This window comes from Sphaeramia orbicularis, chromosome 14 (genome assembly GCF_902148855.1).
Source record: "Sphaeramia orbicularis chromosome 14, fSphaOr1.1, whole genome shotgun sequence".
NCBI classification, from domain to species: Eukaryota; Metazoa; Chordata; class Actinopteri; order Kurtiformes; family Apogonidae; genus Sphaeramia; species Sphaeramia orbicularis.
The window spans coordinates 10,972,929-10,993,568 of NC_043970.1; the positions used below are offsets into that span (position 1 = coordinate 10,972,929).

A 20,640-nucleotide genomic window follows, 5' to 3' on the forward strand; every position below is an offset into this window, starting at 1 on the left:
TTTGCTTCACAAATTTTCATTTAGACAGGAATATGCTAAAAGCCTAACCCCCATGTGTGCGTACAACCCTCAGGTGGTAAAGTTTCCGTTTTCCCACCTCCTGCTCTCGGCTTCTGCTCCTGACAAAGTCATAACTTCAAAGTCAAAACAGAGGAAAGGTGTGACGCACACACACCAACACACACATGTACATACATACACATAGCCTATTACCGGACTCGAGCGTTCCCGTTTTTCCACATTTCCTCCGCTGCCATCCAGTGGGGCTCTTTCGCCCTTTGTGATGTATAATTGAAGCTGCGTGTAATTTCACCGACTCGTTTCCAGTCAAATCCCACTCGGAGCTGAACTTTCACTTCTCTCATCGTTCTGGAATATTCTCTCTGAAGTAAGGAGGCCAGCTCTTTGAACGTGCTGGTTAACATGCCAGCACCACCTGCCCTGATCCACGCTCCCCCGCACACATCCATTACACCTCATTCTGACTTTATCACACAAGATGAACACAGTAGTTTTAAGGAGGAGGAGTTCACAAAGTGTCAAAGTTGGAATGTGCAAAAGTTGACTACATTTTATTTGAATTGCCAAAAAGCAGACTTTAGTGTTGCAGACTTGCTGCAATAATTTAGTTATTCTTTGCTTCTACTTTCTGCTGACAAGGAACGTTATGTCCAGTGTGAAAACGAAAATACAAGTTTAGTATAAAATGTGTAGCACGACTCTCATATTACTAGAAAATACAACCGCAGTGACTGACAGGTGACGAATGAGATTAGACCTTTATATCCACTTTGGCCAAAAGCATTCAGTCACCTCAGTTCCACACATATTCTTTCTTCTAGGTCAGGTAATCTGATGTTTAACACATTCTTTTGTTGGAAGCTCCAAGAATAAGTCCGGATTCTTTTAGATGTCATTTTTATAAATTTATTATTGACTTGATCTGATCACAAACAAAATATAACTCAGCTGAGGATCCACACCCCAAGCATATTCCAATCCACATCACTTTTATAATCCCTGTAAACTGATCTTTATAGTATGGGCTGAACCCCTTGTGCTAGGTGGGCTGGGTCACAGAAAATGGACTGGTCTCATCTGACTCTAAAGTCTGACTCTAAAGTCTATGTAAAAACCCCACGTTGACAGTGTTTACCTCTTATCTTTTGTTGTTTACGATAAAACCTACGTCCTGTGATCGTAAATCTGTCAGTTTAGTATGTTGACCAAGAGGTGACCTATCCTAAGATATTTACGACTGACCAGTGAAATAAAGAAAATCTAGTGACACCAAGGAATCCTAACTACCATAAATTCCGGACTATAGACCGCACCTGAATATAAGCCGCAGACCCTAATTTTAGAAAGAAAATCAATTTTGTACACGTATAAGCCGCGCCGGTTTATAAGCCGCGGGTGTCCACCAGTGGCAATTTCTCAAAGACAAGAGAAGCAAGAGAAGCCCGGCTTCCCTTATCATTACGAAAATTAAATGGTTAAATATGTTTGGTTGTGTTCACATTTCATTGACTACACATGTGTTAAAACACGTTCATCTCACAGACGAGTTCGTTCAGAATCAGCTTTATCACAAATCATCAGACTCCATGTTGTTCACTTCTCATACATTCCCGTTGCGCTGTTTCCTCATACGATCGATGGTCAATGCATTTCCCCGTTGAAGCCTGGCTTCTATGGGAGTCTATGGGACCGAGTGGAACGTTTTTTTTCATTGCATCAAAACTGGACGGTAATTGGATAAAGGTTTTCTTTGAGTTCAAATGAAATTATTCCCTGTATGTAAATGGGTATATGTGTGAGCTTGCTGTCATATCTATAGGTTGATTTGTTGTTAATATGATGATTAAAAAACAAAAGACAAAAAAACGAGGTAATAAAAGGATAGTAATAAAAGCACATTTTCTCTGTCTTTTTTTTTTGTCGGTGGACTTATCAGGTTTCCTTTGGATTCGTGCCGATACAGGATTGACTTGCTTTTGCACCGGCTGTGGATTCACAGACTTAAAATGACTTGAAAGACACGTAAAAGTTTTTCGTTAGAGTAGGACTTTTAATTTATTTTTAAAATATAAAGATTAAAAACAAGTAATTACGTCTGTTGTAATATCATTTTCATTTAACATTACGCACGACGTGCGCATTAATTCTGAGGTGCTTTAAATTTATAACGGTCTCTGGAGAGCTTTATTGGGTGTTTCCATTCAGAGTTTTGTTTTGTATATTTGTGAAACAATATTAACATTTGAAGGTTTACTATTTTTCCTTAAAAGTTCCCCTTTTGTGTGTGTTAATATTAACTTTATAAAGGTTAAGTTGTTAAAACGTTGTAATATGAGAAAACCTACTGTATTTACATCCCTGGGGTGTGGCAGGCAATAAGGTAAAATCGTCGTATAAGCTGCGTCTGAGTATAAGCCGCAGTGTTTAAAGCGTGGGAAAAAAGTAGCGGCTTATAGTCCGGAATTTACGGTAATACTGACTAATATGTGATTAAACTTAAGAATTCAACTATCTAAATTAAAATAATATTTCACTGACTACTTTATTCTGATGAGATGAAGTTTAAGAATTTGTGATTTTACCTCAGGATCTCAGAAGGTGAAACGTTTGCACAGGCTGGAGCTTCTGAAAACTGTCGTCAGCTTCAGAAAGGTCTGACCTGGGCCTCCTGCAGACGCTGTGTCCTTTAGCTCAGCCTCATGAGACAATCGAAAGAAACTGTGAAAACTCTGGAAAACTAGATTTGTTCAACCAGACGGATCCACTACTCAATTCAAGAATGGAGTAGAAGGTTCTGGCACATCACCTACTGCCAAAGCACATGGAGCCACAAAAGGACTTGTACCCGGTTGAGAACTCCTTCAGCACTTGTAGAACAGAACGATAGCGCATCGATCTATTTCTCTTGTGTTTGAGTGAATTTGACCTTTGACCTCTGGCCTCCAAAATCTTTGCGGCTCATCCTTGAGTCAAAGTAAATATTTGTACCATTTTGTTATCCTGGTCCTGAGATGTAATATTTTAGAAAGAATGGGAACGTAGGAAAACAAAAGTAAACTTTGGAAATGAGCACTGTTAGCGTACATTTCAGAGGAATATTCTTTGGTTGAAGACACAGTGGTCATAAATTATGATACATAAATAACATTGGTCATTATGACTCATAATGATCAATGTTATGAAACAAGGAAGAAGGGTGAGTCTTCTAACCCTACGTCCTCTCTATAATTTAACACATTTATTACAAAAACAAATGAATAAACAAACCTGTAGAAATTATTACAAAATGAAAAGTAGATATCGAATTTTTATTTTGCCTCATTTAATCCACCTCTATATGGACACCATTAGTTGTATGAAGCACATCCAGACAGTACTGGATTTCTCACCATGTTGGCTGTAGCATAGACTCATCAATAGTGTCAACAGCATCAGTGATCTTTTACTTCAGGTCGCTGATGTCCCGTATCTTTGTTCAAAACACGATATCTTTAACATAACCTCATAGAAAGAAACCGAGGGGAGTGAACGAGGTGTCCAGGGAATTGGACCATCCTTTCCAATCTACCAGTCTGGAAATGTTTGATTTAGAACCCACCAACATGCAATCCCCAATGTGGTGGTGCACCATCTGCTGGAAAATGATGGTTGGTTGAAGGTCATCCAGTTGTGTTGCCACATATTCAGTCAAAAAGGTCAAAGGTAAACATGTGCAGTAATTGCTTTCTCGTTGAAGAAAAATGGACCAATGATTCGACTGCACATGATCCCACACCGACCACTCCAACTTTGAAAACCACATGAGTACATAGAACAAATCTGACTCACTTATCTCATCAACTGCTTTTGTAATAATTTTTTAAGTTGTAAAGAGACTTTATGGACACCCTGTATAATGGCTTTTCTACCAGACGACTTTAATGATGCGTCACACTCACATATACACACACATTCACACACACTGGGCCCATTCACATGACCATAAAAATCCAGTAACTGGGAGTAATCACATGTAGAATGATCAGATCTGACACGTTTACATGCACTTCAGAAATGTGGTATTTCAATCCAATTTAAGATTTTTTTTGGAGTACGTACTGTACATAGTGAGTCCGTTTACATGCACACCAATACTCCCATCATTATCCTATCAGACTATTCAAGTGATCATGTAAACAGGATAATCTGATAGGCTTTATCCGATAAGGGCAGTTATCTGATAGGAGAAATCAGATTAACATACCTAGATTTCTCCCCAATACTCTGATGTCTTCAAGCATGTATACAGGTTAATTGGATTTCTTAATTTTTTTTTTTTTTACATCTGCGCATGTGTAAAATAAAAAAAAAGAATCTATATAGATGGAAGTTACGCAGCAACAACATGAGCCTCAGGAAAAAGGTAAACAAACAATGAAATGAAATGAAGGATAGCAGCATCATGTGACCTGTTTTTCATTCCTATTATCTCCCACTTTAGGACAGCTAACACCGACACCGTAGGCGTTGCCATGGTCAACGAGTCAGGACCGGATGTTTTGAAAATGACAGGAAGTGTACGTTTTACAACACAACGTACGTATATACTCGGAAAGAAATCAAATAATGGAGTGAAACATGTAAACCAGGGTTTTTCAATTATCGCATTTCTGAAGTGCATGTAAACACGTTGCATCTGATTACAGCAATTATTGAAAAACTCCCATTATCGGATTTTTATGGTCATGTAAACGGGCTCAGTGAATCAAACTTCCTGTTATTTTCTACCATTCATATCTGACTACATCACTGCTGTTTTCTATGGTTTTATTGTTTTTACACATGTGCAGATGTAAAAGAACTACATAAATCAGATTAACTTGTATACATGCATGAAGACATCAAAGTATTGGGGAGAAATCCAGGTGTGTTAATCTGATTTTTTATAATCAGATTACTGGTGTAATCTGATAAAGCACATCAGTTTGTGTACATGAACTCTTGAATAATCGGATAAATCCAGAAATCAGATAATGATCAGGTTACTAGTGTGCATGTAAACGGGCTCAGCGACAGTTCACTCAACTCACAATTCAGTGTTCTGCTCAAGGACATTTTGACATATGGAAATGAGCTGGGAATCAAACCCTCCAGACTGTGGACCGTCCACTCTGCCACCAGAGCCATAGCATTATTATATACATTTTAAATCTGGCCTGAACAAATATGAACAACCTGAATGTCTTGAGGAAAATAAGTGTAATTTTTAGGGATGCACCGATATCACTTTTTTCCAGACTGAGTACAAGTACAAGTACTTACATTTGAATACTTGCTGATACCAAGTACTGATATGAGTACTTAATGATACCATTCCAGTTCTTAGTTACTTTTAAAAAAATGCTTTATTGTCATTGTCATTAGTCTGACTGTAACAAAGTGCTGCTACTGACATTTAATGCATTGGAATGAGCGTTTCTCAGTCAATCCGCCAGAGGGCGCCGCTCTTAATTAACCATACTGGACAAATACCACGAAGAAGAGTAAAGATTTTTGAGAAGAAAAAAGTCAGTAATAATAAACATGGAGACAGCAGAGATAACACTAATATGGATGCTAATGTTGACACTGATGAGGGTAGTTATCATAAATATGTCAGTAGTTTTTCCTCTGACTCACACAGTCGCTCTGAACCAGAGGCGATTTCTCATAGACTGCAAGGGAAGCTCTGCTTCCCCTAAAATTACGACAATTAAATGGTCAAATATGTACGGCTGTGTTGACATTTCATTGACTACAAATGTGTTAGAACACGTTCATTTCAAAGATGAGTTCGTTCAGAATCAGCTTTATCACAAATCATCGGACTCGATGTTGTTCACTTCTCATACATTCCCGTTGCGCTGTTTTCTCATTCGATCTCTGCTCAGTGCATTTGCCCGTAGACGCTCAGCATCCATGCACTTCAATGGGACTGAGTGGAACAGTTTTTTCATTACCTCAAAACTGGACGGTAATTGGATAAATGCCAAAATGTTGTCCCGCCCTCAGATGCTCAGTGTCTCTGGGGGTGAATGGAGCTGTGGGCGGAGCTCGGCCAGGCTGGACGCTGAGATTCCACATGCTGATTGGAGGATCAGTCGAAAGGCTGAATCCCATTTGATTGACAGCTATTTTCAGATCTACTCCTTCACTGACACAGTTCAGTTTAATACTGTCACACATTCTGCTGTGAAATCGAGAGAGAAACCACAACGAAATTACTTGTTCATTTCTTGCACTGTAAATAAAACACACTCATTGTACTTCCTTGTTTCAATTTAACATAATTTCAATGTTTTCTTGTTTCAGTTACATAATTTAATCATTTCTTGTTTGAGTTTAATGTTGTTTTGTAGATAGTTAAATCAATCAAACTGTCAGCTCGGTCAGCGTGAACTAGCTATCAAGTCCCTGGAAAAGACGCCTACTTAGTACGATAAGGTCACTGACCATTTTCTTAAAAAGGAATGGAGGGCTGAATTTATGTTTAAATAACTTGACTATTTTTTTAATGTAAGCCGACAAAGAGCTTCCCCTCTCTGACAGACGAGCAGCTGCCACTGCTCTGAACAGATCCTCTACCTCTACGGTTCCCACTGGTATTCTCCATCTGGGTACGCATCCGCCAGCACCTGGAAAACAGATGGAATGTACGCAGAGGACAGACAGAACGCTGTGTCCGTCTGTGTCTTTAACGTTACTTGCAGTCAGCGTTACTTTTGTCACTGTCATTTATTTTGAAAAATCTCCTCCGCTGTGCACCTGCTGCATTTAACTGTGAATGTCCCACTGCCATAAGTGGTATTGGTGCAGTTGTATTGGAGTACTTTTACAGGTACAAGTACACACGCTGAGTATTGGACCCGATACCCAATACTAGTATTGGTATCAGTGCATCCCTAGTAATTTTAACAATATTGTGCCTGTTACTAACATCTTTGTACCTTTGTAGATCCACTGTGATCTGTAAGTTGTGTTAATAACAAGATGAGACATAATATTGTTGAAATTGCACCTCAGGTTGTACATGGTTCTTCAGGTCAATATGTAATTTTACTTTTTTCACACTAAAACAAAGAGAAAAATTTGGAGTTACGCTTTATAAATTGTTATGTCTCTTATTTTACTGCTCCGGCCCATTTGAGATCACACTGGGTTGTATGTGTCCCTTTAACTAAAATGAGTTTGACTAAGTTAACTAACAAAAAAAGAAAACATGTTTGCTTATTGAAAGCAGGTGTATGTAAACTTATGAGCTGAGCCACGAATACGAATGTGGATCATATCTTCTCACACAGACAGAACACCCAGCAGGACTCTTAACTTCCACTCTGTGTGACAATAATCCTTTAATGAGTAATCAGAGGAATCTGACCTTGAGCACAGCAGGACCCACTGTGACTGTGATCAGATCTGAAACAGAACCCAGCACAACAGACGGTGAAGAAACAGGGAGGATGCAGCCCAGACTCCTGAAAAGAAATGAGGAGAGTTATGAAGAAGATTAAAGCAGAAGGAAAACATCAGATTTGTTCCCCATCTGTGAACCGACAGAGTACCTGCATTTTCATTAATATACGAGTACTAGTATCGAGAACAAGGCAGGGTTTTTCACTGGTCCTTTAAAAGAGCATTTTGATGAGTTAACTTTGAGCACTTAGAATTTTCTTCACAACCAAGTTTGTTTTTATTACTTTTTTGGAAAATGTAGTTCAGAATTAGCGCAACTCTTCTACAAATGTGTCAAAGAGGCAAAAAAGTGACTCAGTTTGATGAACCAGGGACGGTCAGTGTCATGTTAATGCTGAGAGTACATACAAACTACTGAAATAATAAGCAAATAAGAGTAATATTTATCTAAATGTAACTGTTTTATAGAGTTCACTGAGATTAACACCAACCAGGTTAAAGTTACGACTATTAAGTATAAAGCCAAAGTAATAATGGCAGCCTTGGATAAACACATGAATAAGTAGCAGACGGACGGACTGACAGACTGACTTTATCCCAAACTGGGAAATTACAAAATATTTAGCAAATGAAAAACCAATAGATTCGACATGATTAGACTTTATTGATCCCACAACTGGAAAATTCACTGGTCAAAGCAGCAACAGATTAAAGTGCAAGAAAAGGACCGGGACCAGGACCTTTCCAGGACCTAGAGGGTGTTATGAGAGCAATATGAACATATTTGTAAATCAACGTAATATTTATGTTTGTTGCCATGTTCACGCACTTTATGACTTCTCATGACATCTTGTAATAATAAATAAACAAATCATTATATTTGTGATTTAATGGAAAAACTGACATTACACACTTCAGTTTTTTTGACATTAAGTAAATATTGCTAAAGTTCTGCGTATATGTCCAACGGAAAAGCGACTACTGTTGTGTTGTAATCTGACAGTGGTGGGGATGAATGACCTGCGCTTGTGCTCCTTCCTGCCTCATGAGTGTATCAGTAGGGTGGTCCAAAAAATTTTGTTTTTAAGATTCTCTGGATTAGAACCCTGCATTTGGTTCCATATCTGGCCAAATTACTTCAGCCCAAATTTTATGCAAATTAATTAATATTTAGAGGTTGCACAAGACACGTGAAGATTGCTATATACTATAACATAACTAGCCAAATGAATAAGGTATATTAGAATAATTTGTAATTTTATTCTCAAAATCAAACTGCAACTCGCATAAAAATGTTACTTAGAAAGTCCAGCAACCACTGTTGCTTCATTGAAATTAGAAAAAAATGTTCCTGTGTTCTTTGACAACTTGGAGCCAGTACTGTTTGTGATCTTCATTTTTGGTTCGGCTACAGTTGAAGTCTTGAATAAGCTCCACCCCTCTTTCAGCAACATCACTGACAACTTTTCTGGAATGCACAGTTTGAGCAGCCTTCTGAAAGTCTGCATCATCAGCCCAGTCTTCTGGAGGAATTCTGAAGAATGTTCGTGGCAGATCCAAAGTTTCAAAGAAATGCATGGTGCTGGTGGTGACAAAATCACTGATCTGCTTTCCTTCATAATCTGCTTGATTAAGGGCATCCCAACGCTTTATTTGAACCGAAAGAACCTTCATTTTCCATAATGTTGTGAACCATCAGCTGCTTCTGCTCTTATGTCACACTGGAGTCACAGAATGCCAGGACAACCAATTCTTCACTCAAGTACCAAGGATGTCGGCCCAAAGCTGTTACGGCTGCTTTCTTGACAACTGAACTTTCATACTGTGACAACTTTTGAAGGAATGCCAAATCATTTGCAGGGGCTTTCGTTGGTGATGGAGCTTCAAACCATGCTCTGATGTAGAGGCTTTGATAAGATAAGATAAGACTTTATTAGTCCCACAAGGGGAAATTCCAGGTTTACAGCAGCAAAGTATAAATGCACACAAGAGCAGAAGAAGTGCAAAATTGAGATAAACACAAATCAAGAAAACCATTTACAGTATTTACAGCTGTGCACATGCGGATCATGCCACAGGTTTATTGCACGGTTTACTGTACTGTTTATTGCACAGAGGTTTTGGAGCAGTTTTTGTTGTGGGGCCTGACAGCTGCAGGAAGGACAGACCTGCGATACCTCTCCTTCACACACTTTGGGTGTATCATCCTGTCACTAATGGAGCTCCTTATTGTCGTGTTGGAGGGGGTGGGAGTCTTTATCCATCATGGAGGATAGCTTGGCTGTCACCCTCCTCTTCCCACCTGCTCCACAGGTTCCAGAGGACATCCCAGGACAGAGCTGGCCTTCTTCATCAGTTTGTCCTGCCTCTTCCTGTCAGCTGCTGTGGTCTGTGTCAGCAGACCACACCATAGAAGACTGCAGAGGCCACAACAAAGTTGTAAAAGGTCTTCATGAGTGCCCCCCACACCCCAAAGGACCTCAGCCTCCTGAGCAGATAGAGTCTGCTCTGACCTTTTTTGTAAAGTGCAGTGGTGGTCCAGCTCCTTGGATCAGTCCACCCACCACTACCGTTCTGGTGGAGTATGTATCAGGCTTAATGCAGTGGGTGAGAGGGGGTGTCCATGATGGATGTCAGGGTGCCTAACTTCCTCCTTTCCCCCCACCTGCTCCACAGCTTCTAGTGTCCCCCCAGGACAGAGCTGTCCCTCCTGACCATCCTGTTCACCCAGTCAGTGCTGGACAACATATAAAGTATCTAACTCGATGATTGGTCCATGCGTTGTCTTCAGAACAGTATCATACCTAAACAACAACGATGACCAAAAGCATCTACCAATCTGAAATGTTCAATAATGTCTGATCCACTAATCGTATCAATACATGTAAATAATTAAGGTGAAATTGTGTTTCTCAGCTTTTCATGGTCATTAGATATGAACAGTTTGGATGTTCAGACGCTCCACTTTGATTCACCAGTAAAATACACTGTTAATATTGTTTACATATATATATATATATATATATATATATATATATATATATATATATATATATATATATATATATATGTATATACACACACACACATATATATATATATATATATATATGTATATATATATACACACACACACACACATATATATATATATATATATATGTATATAGTCACAGCCAGTTAATACAGTAAATATTGTGTCTTTTCATATGTTATGTCCTTTTTTTCTATTAAGCTCTATTCTTATTTGTTAAATTTTATATTATATTTTCTTCTGTTACTTTTAATTTTGTAATTTTATATTCACTCTATTCATATTTTCTGTGGTCCTGGTGTTTTATTAATATTGTTGCACTGCCTGAAGTAAAACTCATAGTTTGACAAATAACAGTGGTTGCAGATGCTTTTTTCTTTTTTTTTTTTTTTTTTTTTTTTAACTTTTAGTTAATTATCTATTTTGCTGAAAAAGTTTGTTTCCCTTCAGTTTTTTAATCTTTGAATGTACTCTTTGTGAGCTTAAATGGACATCTGCATGATCAGTAAGTTAAGTATAGGAAAATATCTGATTTTCACTGAAAAATGCAGAGGATAAAATAAGAAACAGTAATAAATTAGATGGAAGTTACCACAAAAAGTAGTTATAGATCTTTAAGGGATTAATGTATTTGTAGTTGATTCAGTAATTATCAAACACATTGCATCTGTACAGGTTTTGGTCTCCAATCAGCTTTTTAGGGTCTTTGGTGATTAATGCTGGTGGTGAACAATGCTGTTTAACACACCGGTCCATAATCTCCTGTGAGTGATAAGGTGACTGATGATCTGGTGACTGTAGCATATGATTCATCTTATTTTCATGTTCATTGAAACATTCATTATTCTTATCCACACTTCCTGTTGTAGATTCTGCAAACAGCTGATCATGACATAAACTTTCACCATTTCAGAATCTGTGTGAAAACATTTACCCCATTATGTACAAAAAGTTATCATAACTTATTTTGTCATTATTCTTCATTATAATTTTGTTATTAACTATTATTGTAAAATAAGTGTTTTGTCCGTCACATACACACATCTGATACTTGGTTTGTATATTGAGAGAACATCTGGAACCCGATCATTTTTCCTGCTCAAATATAAAAAATGTTTAAAAAATCCAGAGTTTGGCCTATAAACATGATACTTTTTGCCGTCTGTTATTTCAGTGAATGGAACTTATTAACAAGGCTTTTATTATGAAATACATTCCTATTGTATGGAGGGAAAAAACTTATTGAGTACTGTCACGCTGTCAAACACAACAAACTTTTTTTTTAAATCTCTATAAATTACAGAAAAAATACAAACCTTTTTTTTTTTTTTTTACCAATGTTGAATGAGACACAACAGTTCATTTTCATTCATTGAGTCAATTTCAGTTTATTCATTGTCCAAATTCATATCAGTAGACTTGAGAAATAAAAGGTACTTTTTCCTTTTTTTAAACATTCTCTTAAACAAAAATATAAACACTATGTACAATCACTGGTAAAAATACATAAAAAGCGTACAAGCAATAATATGTTGTCTTTCTAAAAGACATAAGTTACGACAGCTATGAGAAGTGAGACAAAAGCAAACTTTAAGCCACAGACCAAGTTAATACCTCTTTGTACAGATTGTGCAGCACACTCACCACAGTCAAGCTTATTGTTGTGCATTTCTGCTGTAATGCCAGGGATGTGGACAGAAAACACATTCACATCTCTCTTATTGCATTCCAGGTTTAACAGGGCAGGACACAGTGGCTGAAGGACAGTGAGAGGAGGAGGATGAGGGAGGGGTTTGGGGGTGGGGGTGGGGTTATGTAGTCTGAAAAAACAGACAAAGACAAACACCAAGTGTTTGTAAAGTTGGAGGAAATGAAAAAGGGAATCAGAAAACCTAGAGACTGAAAGCAGATAAAAATATCAAACTTTTGCCCCCACGGTGTTTGTCATTCATAAACTCCTCCCTGTCTTCAGTAGGGTTGAAAAGAGCACAAGACAGACCATAATACTGATTCATGGTTCAAAATATGAGGATTACATTGTGCAAAAGAAGAGGAATTGTCAGTTCCCAACTCAGTCTGGAGCAAAAAATCGATTTCAAGAAGAAAAATATCAGAGGGTAAAGGTGGCGGCGGATACTTGTGATGATTCATATAATCCCCCAGAGATGCTCAGATGAGTTCAGCCAGGAGAATTATGGGAAGTTTACCACACAGTACAAGGGGCTGATAAAGACAGAGCGCGCCTGAACGCAGCATCGTGGTGAGGGCTTGTTCTGTTAAACTCGAACAGACAGCGATCCGATGGCATCAAAACACTCCTCTCAATCATACGGTCTGCGTTGGAACGGCGTCGACTCCATCAGGAGGAAATTGAAAGCAACAGACGCCACGAGGGGCGATCTCCCACGGCTCGCCACTTTGGGTGTGGAGCAAATCAAAGCAATGAAGAAGAGGAGACGTTATTGAAAATGACTTCTGAGCCTTGACTTAATGCGCCGTTCCACCCAACTGGAGTCCAGAGGAGATTTTACAAAAATGTAAAAAAAAAAAAAAAAAGAAATAAATTAAAACAAGTACACAACACCAAAGCAGTCACGTCCCACAACACAGCAGCAATTCCACACAAAACACAAAGCAGAAATGGCACCGAAAAAGGGAGAAAATCAGTAATGAGCAACGACAGGAACTAATAATAATAATAAAAGTCCTTTACAGACTCCTGGACGCCCAGAGACAGAAATCACAACCTTGGATTATTTTTTTTATAACAAAATATTCAAAAATAGCCTTTATAGAAGACTCTCTTCTCTATACATGATCAGTTAACCTTAATTTATGGCAAAGAAACAACAAAAATATATATGTAGAAATTCATATACATGCCATGTATATATTAGCATTAATTATTTCAAGTCTTCTTGTGGCAAAACAAATAATAAAGAAGAAGAAGAAGGAGGAGGGGGGGGGGGGCAGACAGCAGAAGGAGGAAAAGAATTCCAGTTAAACCCCTGCTGTGCTGCAGATCAACACCAATCAAAACAAAACATGACTCCCAAAGTACACATTTGCTTCTGTTTTCAGTACAAATTAACATCATTTCAAGCAAATCCTTTAAATATTCTACAAAACGCACTACGAACACGGAATGGAGATGTGAGCCAGGCGGGAAAATACATTATCTGTCGTTTTGTTTTGTTGCTCTTTGTTTTAAATAAGAAGCTGTAATGGAGATGAGAGAGGGACACTGTAAAAGCACATAGTTAAGAGTTTCTGCTGCATCCGCAAACTCCCGCTGCATATAAACAAATTTACAAGGTCAAATTAACCTGGAGGCTCACACTTGTACATTTCAGCTTGTAATTCAATAGACAACTAGTCTAATAAACACTGTAAACACAATGTGTAAGCGTCGGTGTAAACACTGTTTGCTGTTGGCATTCCTTTGTCTTTATGTACACCAACAAACACTTTGGTGTATGTGTATGTGTGTATGTGTGCGTGTGCATGCACATTGTGTGACCACGCAGTGCTAATTTATCGTTTTATTACAGCTACTGCAATAAAATAACGATACGTGGCTTTACTCTACAGGAAGCAGCGAGGCGTTTGTTCTTCAGCTCATTAAAAACGAGTTATAATATAGTTTTTATAGAACGTCCGTGAGGCAGCATGCCGCTCAAGTACCTCGCGTTTTGACTGAACAAGCAATAAGAGAGGTGACTGGGCGTTGAAGAGAGCACGACACCGATGCACGGGGCTGCCTGAGAGACGCTGCTTGACTTCTGTTGTGTGTGTGTGTGTGTGTTTTTTTTTAAAGCTTGGCAAAGTACATTAAGTGCTAAACAGAAACAGACAAGCTCTGTGTTCCTTCGAGGGGGGGGTTGTTTTTCTGTTTTCACCTCGGGGGAGTAAAGAAAAAAAAAAAAGCTGTAAGAGCTCATCACCTCAAGTGTATGGGGTTCATTTCATGCCAAAATGTTTATTCTAAAGCAGGAGGTACTGGATATATACAGTGTATTTGTGAATCCAAGTACTAGCCGTGTTAGGATCCTCCTGGTTTGGCTTATTCTTACAGAATGTGTAGAGTAATATTTTAACAATGTATTATGGCCACTTCAGGTGCAATGGGGGAAAAGTTCAAGCAGCATGAGGGGGATAATATTTTGGGACAAAACTCAAAAGTTTTATTTTTTACATTTTTTACATTCCCTGATGTCCAAAAAAAATCATGTTTGTTTGCATTTATTAAGGGACCTAAACATATTCTGACACCAACATATTTGTTGGTTTTTCTGTTCTTTTGTTTCTTTTCCTGCTCCTCAACCTGAGGAGATTGTAATGTACTGATAAAAATGAGAAATAAATAAAAATTGTAAAAAAAAAAAAAAAAAAATCATTTGTTTGTTTGGAAAATACATGTTTTTTTTAGCTAGCCCATAGACATAAAATATATCATCAGCATCGTAGCATAATTGTCATATTTTTGGACAAATTGTAACTTTACTCTCTTACCGCTGCTGATTCATTTGATGCAGATATCACAGCTTACCCAAAAATATAGTTTAGGCTATTAGGCTACGAGGCTGACGATATGTAAAATATATCTATACCACATGTCAGGTTAAAAAACAAACAAACAAACAAAAAACAGGGTTTGATTTGTGAAAAAAAGCGTTTTTTTTTCTTCACATCATATTATGTACATTAAACTGTTTTGAATTAAACATATAAATAAATTACACATATCCATAAGCCAACTGGGTTAATTAATTGCAAGGCATTTGTATTTAAAAAGCATTGTATGTTTTTTTTTTTTTTGGCAGGTTTTAGAATGAAATGAACTCCATATTAATCTATAGAAGTGACGATATAAAAGTTGTTTTTGTGCATTTTGTTTGGATTTGAGTATTAGAGCTGATGTAATTCAATTTAATAAATTACATCCAAGAATCTCAAACTGTATTGTTTTTCTCACTACAGTTACATTCATACAATATTTTGACCCCAAAAATCAACTCATATTAAAAAAGACCCCTCCCCCATGAACTTGCTGTAAATTCTAATACTTTTATGTCTACCTACAGCTCCATCCCTTTGTTTGCTTCTCACTGTTCTCACACTGACGCTTTGCAAAGAAGAAAAATAAAACTGTACAAAAAAGATCACTGTACAACAGGTTCAAACTGTTAAAACAATATGAAACACCTTTAGACAAGAAAGCTTCAAGCGCAAAATGGAGGTACACGGTGGTCTGTTTCCAAGGAGTCTGACTTCTTCTCATGAGGCGTCGTCGCCGTCACTCCTTCCTTCTTTTATCTCTTAAAATATCCCTCTGCTGCTTTGTTCGAGAGTTTTTTTTTTTGTGTTATTTTTTAAGTTTCTAAAACCTTTATCTTCTTCTCACGTGTTAAATGGATTTAAAAAGAGATGATGCTTATTAGTCCTGGAGTGAGGGAGAGGTCACATGACCCTCTGGAGGTGCATTGTGGTCCGTGGGAATGTCATACACGGCTGTGATTGGACGATGTGCTCTGGTATGTGATGATGGCAGGCCGCTAGTTCAGTCCGAAGCCCGATCAACATCATTTCGTCAGTGTGTGTGTGTGTGTGTGTGTATGAATAGGACGACTCCATCTTTACACTGCAGACACTTGTTCATCTAGAAGGAAAAGAAGAGAACAGAGGTTTAGAGGATTGACTAGAATAGAATACAATAAAATAGAACAGATCTGTCACTGTTACAGGAGCAATGAAAATCTGTTTAGCTTTTCTGTTCACTGCAAAAATCTAAATCTTACCAAGTGTATTTTTCTCATTTCAAGTCAAAATATCTCATTACACTTACAAAAAGACATAATCACTTAAAGAACTAGAAAAGCACTCGGAGAGCGCAGACCTCCGCCAAGGCAGATCAGTCCCCCCCCAATCACCACCAAATTTTAACCATTTGTTCCTTGTGCCAGTATCAACATATCCTGAAATTTTCACCCAAATCCGTCCATAACTTTGAGTTACTTTGCACACGGACAGACAAACCAACACCGGCAAAAACATAACCTCCTTGGCGGAGGTAATAACTTTTCAATGAGATATAAGAACTTATTTTTAGACAATAGATCTTGAAAATCTTATTTCAAGAAATCTTACCAAGATAATTTTCACTTGTTCCATTGGAACAAGTTCCATTTAGCAGCAAACACTTAAAGCGCAAAAAGACTATAAAAATATCATACAAAATACTGAAAATATGAGCAATGTACAAAATCTACAAGATAACATATTAAATATACATATAGTACTAAATTACGACTAAATACAATTAAAATATACAAAAAGCTAACTCTATACTACAGATAAAAGAAATATATACAACAAATAAGGACGTATATACAGGCAGTGTAGGATATGTACAAGGTAACATGAAAAAACAAGGTGCATGGGTGTGATTACTGCACTGAGGTAGGATGAGTGGTGCATTATCCATCAGACTGAACTCGAGGTCAAATACTGTTTTCATCCCAGTTTAGTTTAAATCTGTGTTTATGTGTTGTAAAAGCTAATACAAACCTACTTTGAACTATTTGCTTACTATTGTACGTACTAGTAGAGTATTGTCTAATGAGCCCATTGATAATTCACATACAACTTCTTTACTTTATATCAAAAAAGTAATTAGATCGATATTTATTTTGCCTTTTTTTTTTTTTTACTAAAAGTTTATGCTGTGTAGGACTATAAGATAAGATAAGTACCGTCCTCGCTGTCAGCCAGCCCCTGTGGTGGGAGGCAGATGCTGGGTGGTCTGGAGGGGCCCTGGCCCTGTTGGAGGTGTGGGTTCGCGGCCAGTCTCCGGGCCTCGGCCAGATTTCCAGCCGCTCCGGGGCTCTGCATGAGTTTGCTCCTCTGCAGGGCCACGCTGTAGTCCGGAGGTCTGAGGTGAGGAGGCCTGGGTGGGAGGCTTCCCCCCGGGCCGCCTCCTACTCCATCGGTGAGGCCCAGATCCCCCAGAGCCAGACCCTGGTAGCCTGGAGGGGTGGGAGGGGGAGCACGGTAACGCTCATCCTTGGCGGGGGAAGTGATACAGTACACTGGATGGATGGAGGAGGTGCAGATCGAAAAGAAAGTACGAACGGTGGATGTGAAGATGGAGGGACGTGAGGGATGAAGAGTGAGGGAGGTGAAGATGAAGGGTTGAGGAAAGTGAAGAAACAAAAGAAAATAATGGATAAATTAAATTAATGTGGTGTTTCACTAACACGATTCACATCTATGCATGCAATAAAACGTGTCAAACAAAAAACAGGTACAACCAATGAGATGGATGGCTTCAGCAGATAAACACACAACTACGTCTTCAGCTAAGGACTACTGTCATTATCAATTCATCTGATTCTTATTTTCAACATTTATCAATTCACAGTTTGAGTCAAAAACACAATACTTGAATAAAGATCAAAAGCTCATGGTGACGCCATTCCATTTTAAGTCTGAGCCAAAGCCAAGAAGTAAAAGGTATTTGACTTATTTAAAGGAGCAAATTTGAGAAGCTAAAAAGAAGATTTTAACTTAACTAAGTAATGCTGCTTAGATTTCTGTTGTTCTACTAAATCAGTATAAGATCAAATCTGTGAGGGATCCAAAAGATATATTTACTGACTGGTTGAGGACACGGATAAAGAATTAACACCTAAAATGTCAATACTTGTCAGAAGTACAAGAAAGTGAAATTTAAAGTAATTTATTGCGAGAAGCTCTTTAGTTTTTTTAGAATGACTTAAAGAGAAGTCAATGACCAACTACATAGAATTAGAACAGCTTTATGAACAAAGCCAAATATCGACTATGTGGACCCTGACCCCTCACCTATCAGGCCCTTCTCTGTGCTTGACGTCACCGTTTTGTAGGTGGGGTCTGTGCTTTGCCCTCCTTCCTCATTGGTTGGTGAGGAGGGGTGCTCCGAAGTGTTTCGCCTTTTTATTGTCCCGTAATTTCCCTCGTAGGTGTCCGACAGCGAGCTGGACGACGCCCAGCTCTGTCGAGACTGATTGGACGGATCGGAGCTGGAGTCTCTGGAGTGCTGCTTCGAGGTGGCGGCATCGTTGGCCCACACCTTAGCACCGGCCTCCACCTCCGCTATCGGGCCACCCAGCTGTGTGTGCTTGAAACCGCCCAGGTGTGTGTGCGGCAGGGAGAGTGGGTGTCCGTGGATGCCGTGGTCCCAGGGCCGGCAGGAGGAGGCAGGGAGGCTCTGGAAGGAGTCGTGGGAGTTGGAGGAGCAGGACGTCCAGCTGCCGCGGCCGCTGTCGGCAACCGAGTCTAGAGACGTGTGGTCTGGGGTCAGCTCCTCCGTCGAGTTGGATGACGTGAAGGCGGAGACTCGGTTCAGGGAACTTCGGGCCATCGAGCAGGAACTAGTGAAGAGAAGAAGAAACAGACTGAGTTATAACAGGAAACAATATATGATGTAAATAAGAGTATTTAACCCTTTTGTCACGTTTGTATCGCTGGTGCTATATTTTGCACTTAGCAGCATTCACTTTTTAGCAGTGTTAGCTGTGTTTTTGCAGTGAATTCTTGTAAATAATTGTATGTAATAGTGATAGTAGTGTTTTGGAGTGTTCTAGTGTTTTGCTGTGTTTTTGTGGAGTTCAGCCATTTTTCCCACCATTTTCATATACATATACATATATATATATATATATATATATATATATATATATATATATATATATATATATATATATATATACACACATATACATATATATATTTATGTGTGTGTATGTGTGTGTGTGTGTGTGTGTGTATATATATATATATATATATATATATATATATATATATATATATATATATTTATGTATGTATGTATGTATGTATGTATGTATAGATAGATAGATAGATAGATAGATAGATAGATAGATAGATATAACAAATTAAATGACTCAACAAAAATGAAAGACCATATAGGACTTCCTATCAGTGCTCAATAGTAACTATATTGATATCTTTAACCATTTCCATGTTATAATCAAAATATGGCCCATTATAAGTAAAGGCAATTTTTTAATATTTCTAAACTAGTCAAAAATCCAAATTTCTCAAAACTGTGAACAAACTTTGTAGACATTGTCTGAAGGAAGCTATAAAATTTGAAATGTATCTGACCAGTAGTTTTGTCAGAGGAAATGTTTGAAGAAACTGGTAATGACGATGACAACACCGGAGATAGTGTCTTCACAATAGCTTGTGATGAACTATCGGCCAGTGAGATGAAGACAGTATTTGTTAAGGGTGAGAATATGCGAGGACAAAAACCTGAAGAAGCTGAGGTATGGTACAGGTAGTGAGAGAATGAAGAAACATAAAACCATAAAAATGAGAGGGAAACTGGAAAAATGACCAAAGGCCCCTGAAGTTGACGTCTCGACAACCAGGAATACACAAACAAGGAAGAGATACGACAGAGGGAAGCAGTTCAATAACTATAAAAAGGCTTCGACTAGAGGACGAACAGGTTATAGAGTCACGCTCTGACAAAACAGCAGCAACAGAGGACAAATGAAAACAGGAGAAGGTTCAATGTGACACCAATCTTTGACCTTCAACTAAAATTAGTTCTTGCTCTTGTCTGGGTGAGTTATTGCACAGATTTTTAAAAACACTGTCTGCAGTTTAACCTGTAAAACACAGTTGCCAACCAAGCTTAGCCACTAAAGTTCAGCTCTCATCTGTACAACACAGCAGATACTAAAAGTCACAATCATTCGTGAGCATTTTGAAGACAGTGTTTTCTCTTCCCTTTTTTGACAAGTTACGATGATAACTTGTCACGAAATGGGTCTGTTCTGTTGTACACCAAATATACCTTTCAGTTGTCAGTACAGAATCATAATATGTTTGTTGTTGTTTTTTTCAGCTTCCACGAGTGCGACCACTTTGTGTAATTTAGTCGACTGTGTGACTGAATATATTTTATTGAAAAATCAAACAAAAATAAAGAGTTATTGTGTTAATATACATCTAGAAAATCTTGTTAGTGTCATATACATTGATGTATAATATGGAATTTGAAGTGATAGTAACATATGATATATAATGTACATTATAACAATTAATATGGTTAACAACTAAAAACAACACTATATTACACT

General features: G+C 38.1%; 1 protein-coding gene across 3 annotated transcripts in view; it reads right to left on the reverse strand.

Annotated features, from left to right (window-relative positions):
- Positions 1 to 15,300: 15,300 nt before the first annotated feature.
- Positions 15,301 to 20,640, reverse strand: part of rapgef6 (Rap guanine nucleotide exchange factor (GEF) 6) — a 132,855-nt gene continuing 127,515 nt past the window's right edge. For all 3 annotated transcript variants that reach the window (XM_030153332.1, XM_030153334.1, XM_030153333.1), the window contains 3 exons: positions 18,350 to 18,897; positions 17,239 to 17,574; positions 15,301 to 16,145 (listed from right to left, as the gene is read on the reverse strand). In XM_030153332.1, the coding sequence (XP_030009192.1) occupies positions 16,123 to 16,145; positions 17,239 to 17,574; positions 18,350 to 18,897 (907 nt within the window). In that variant the 3' untranslated portion in view covers positions 15,301 to 16,122. The remainder of the gene's footprint in view (positions 16,146 to 17,238; positions 17,575 to 18,349; positions 18,898 to 20,640) is intronic.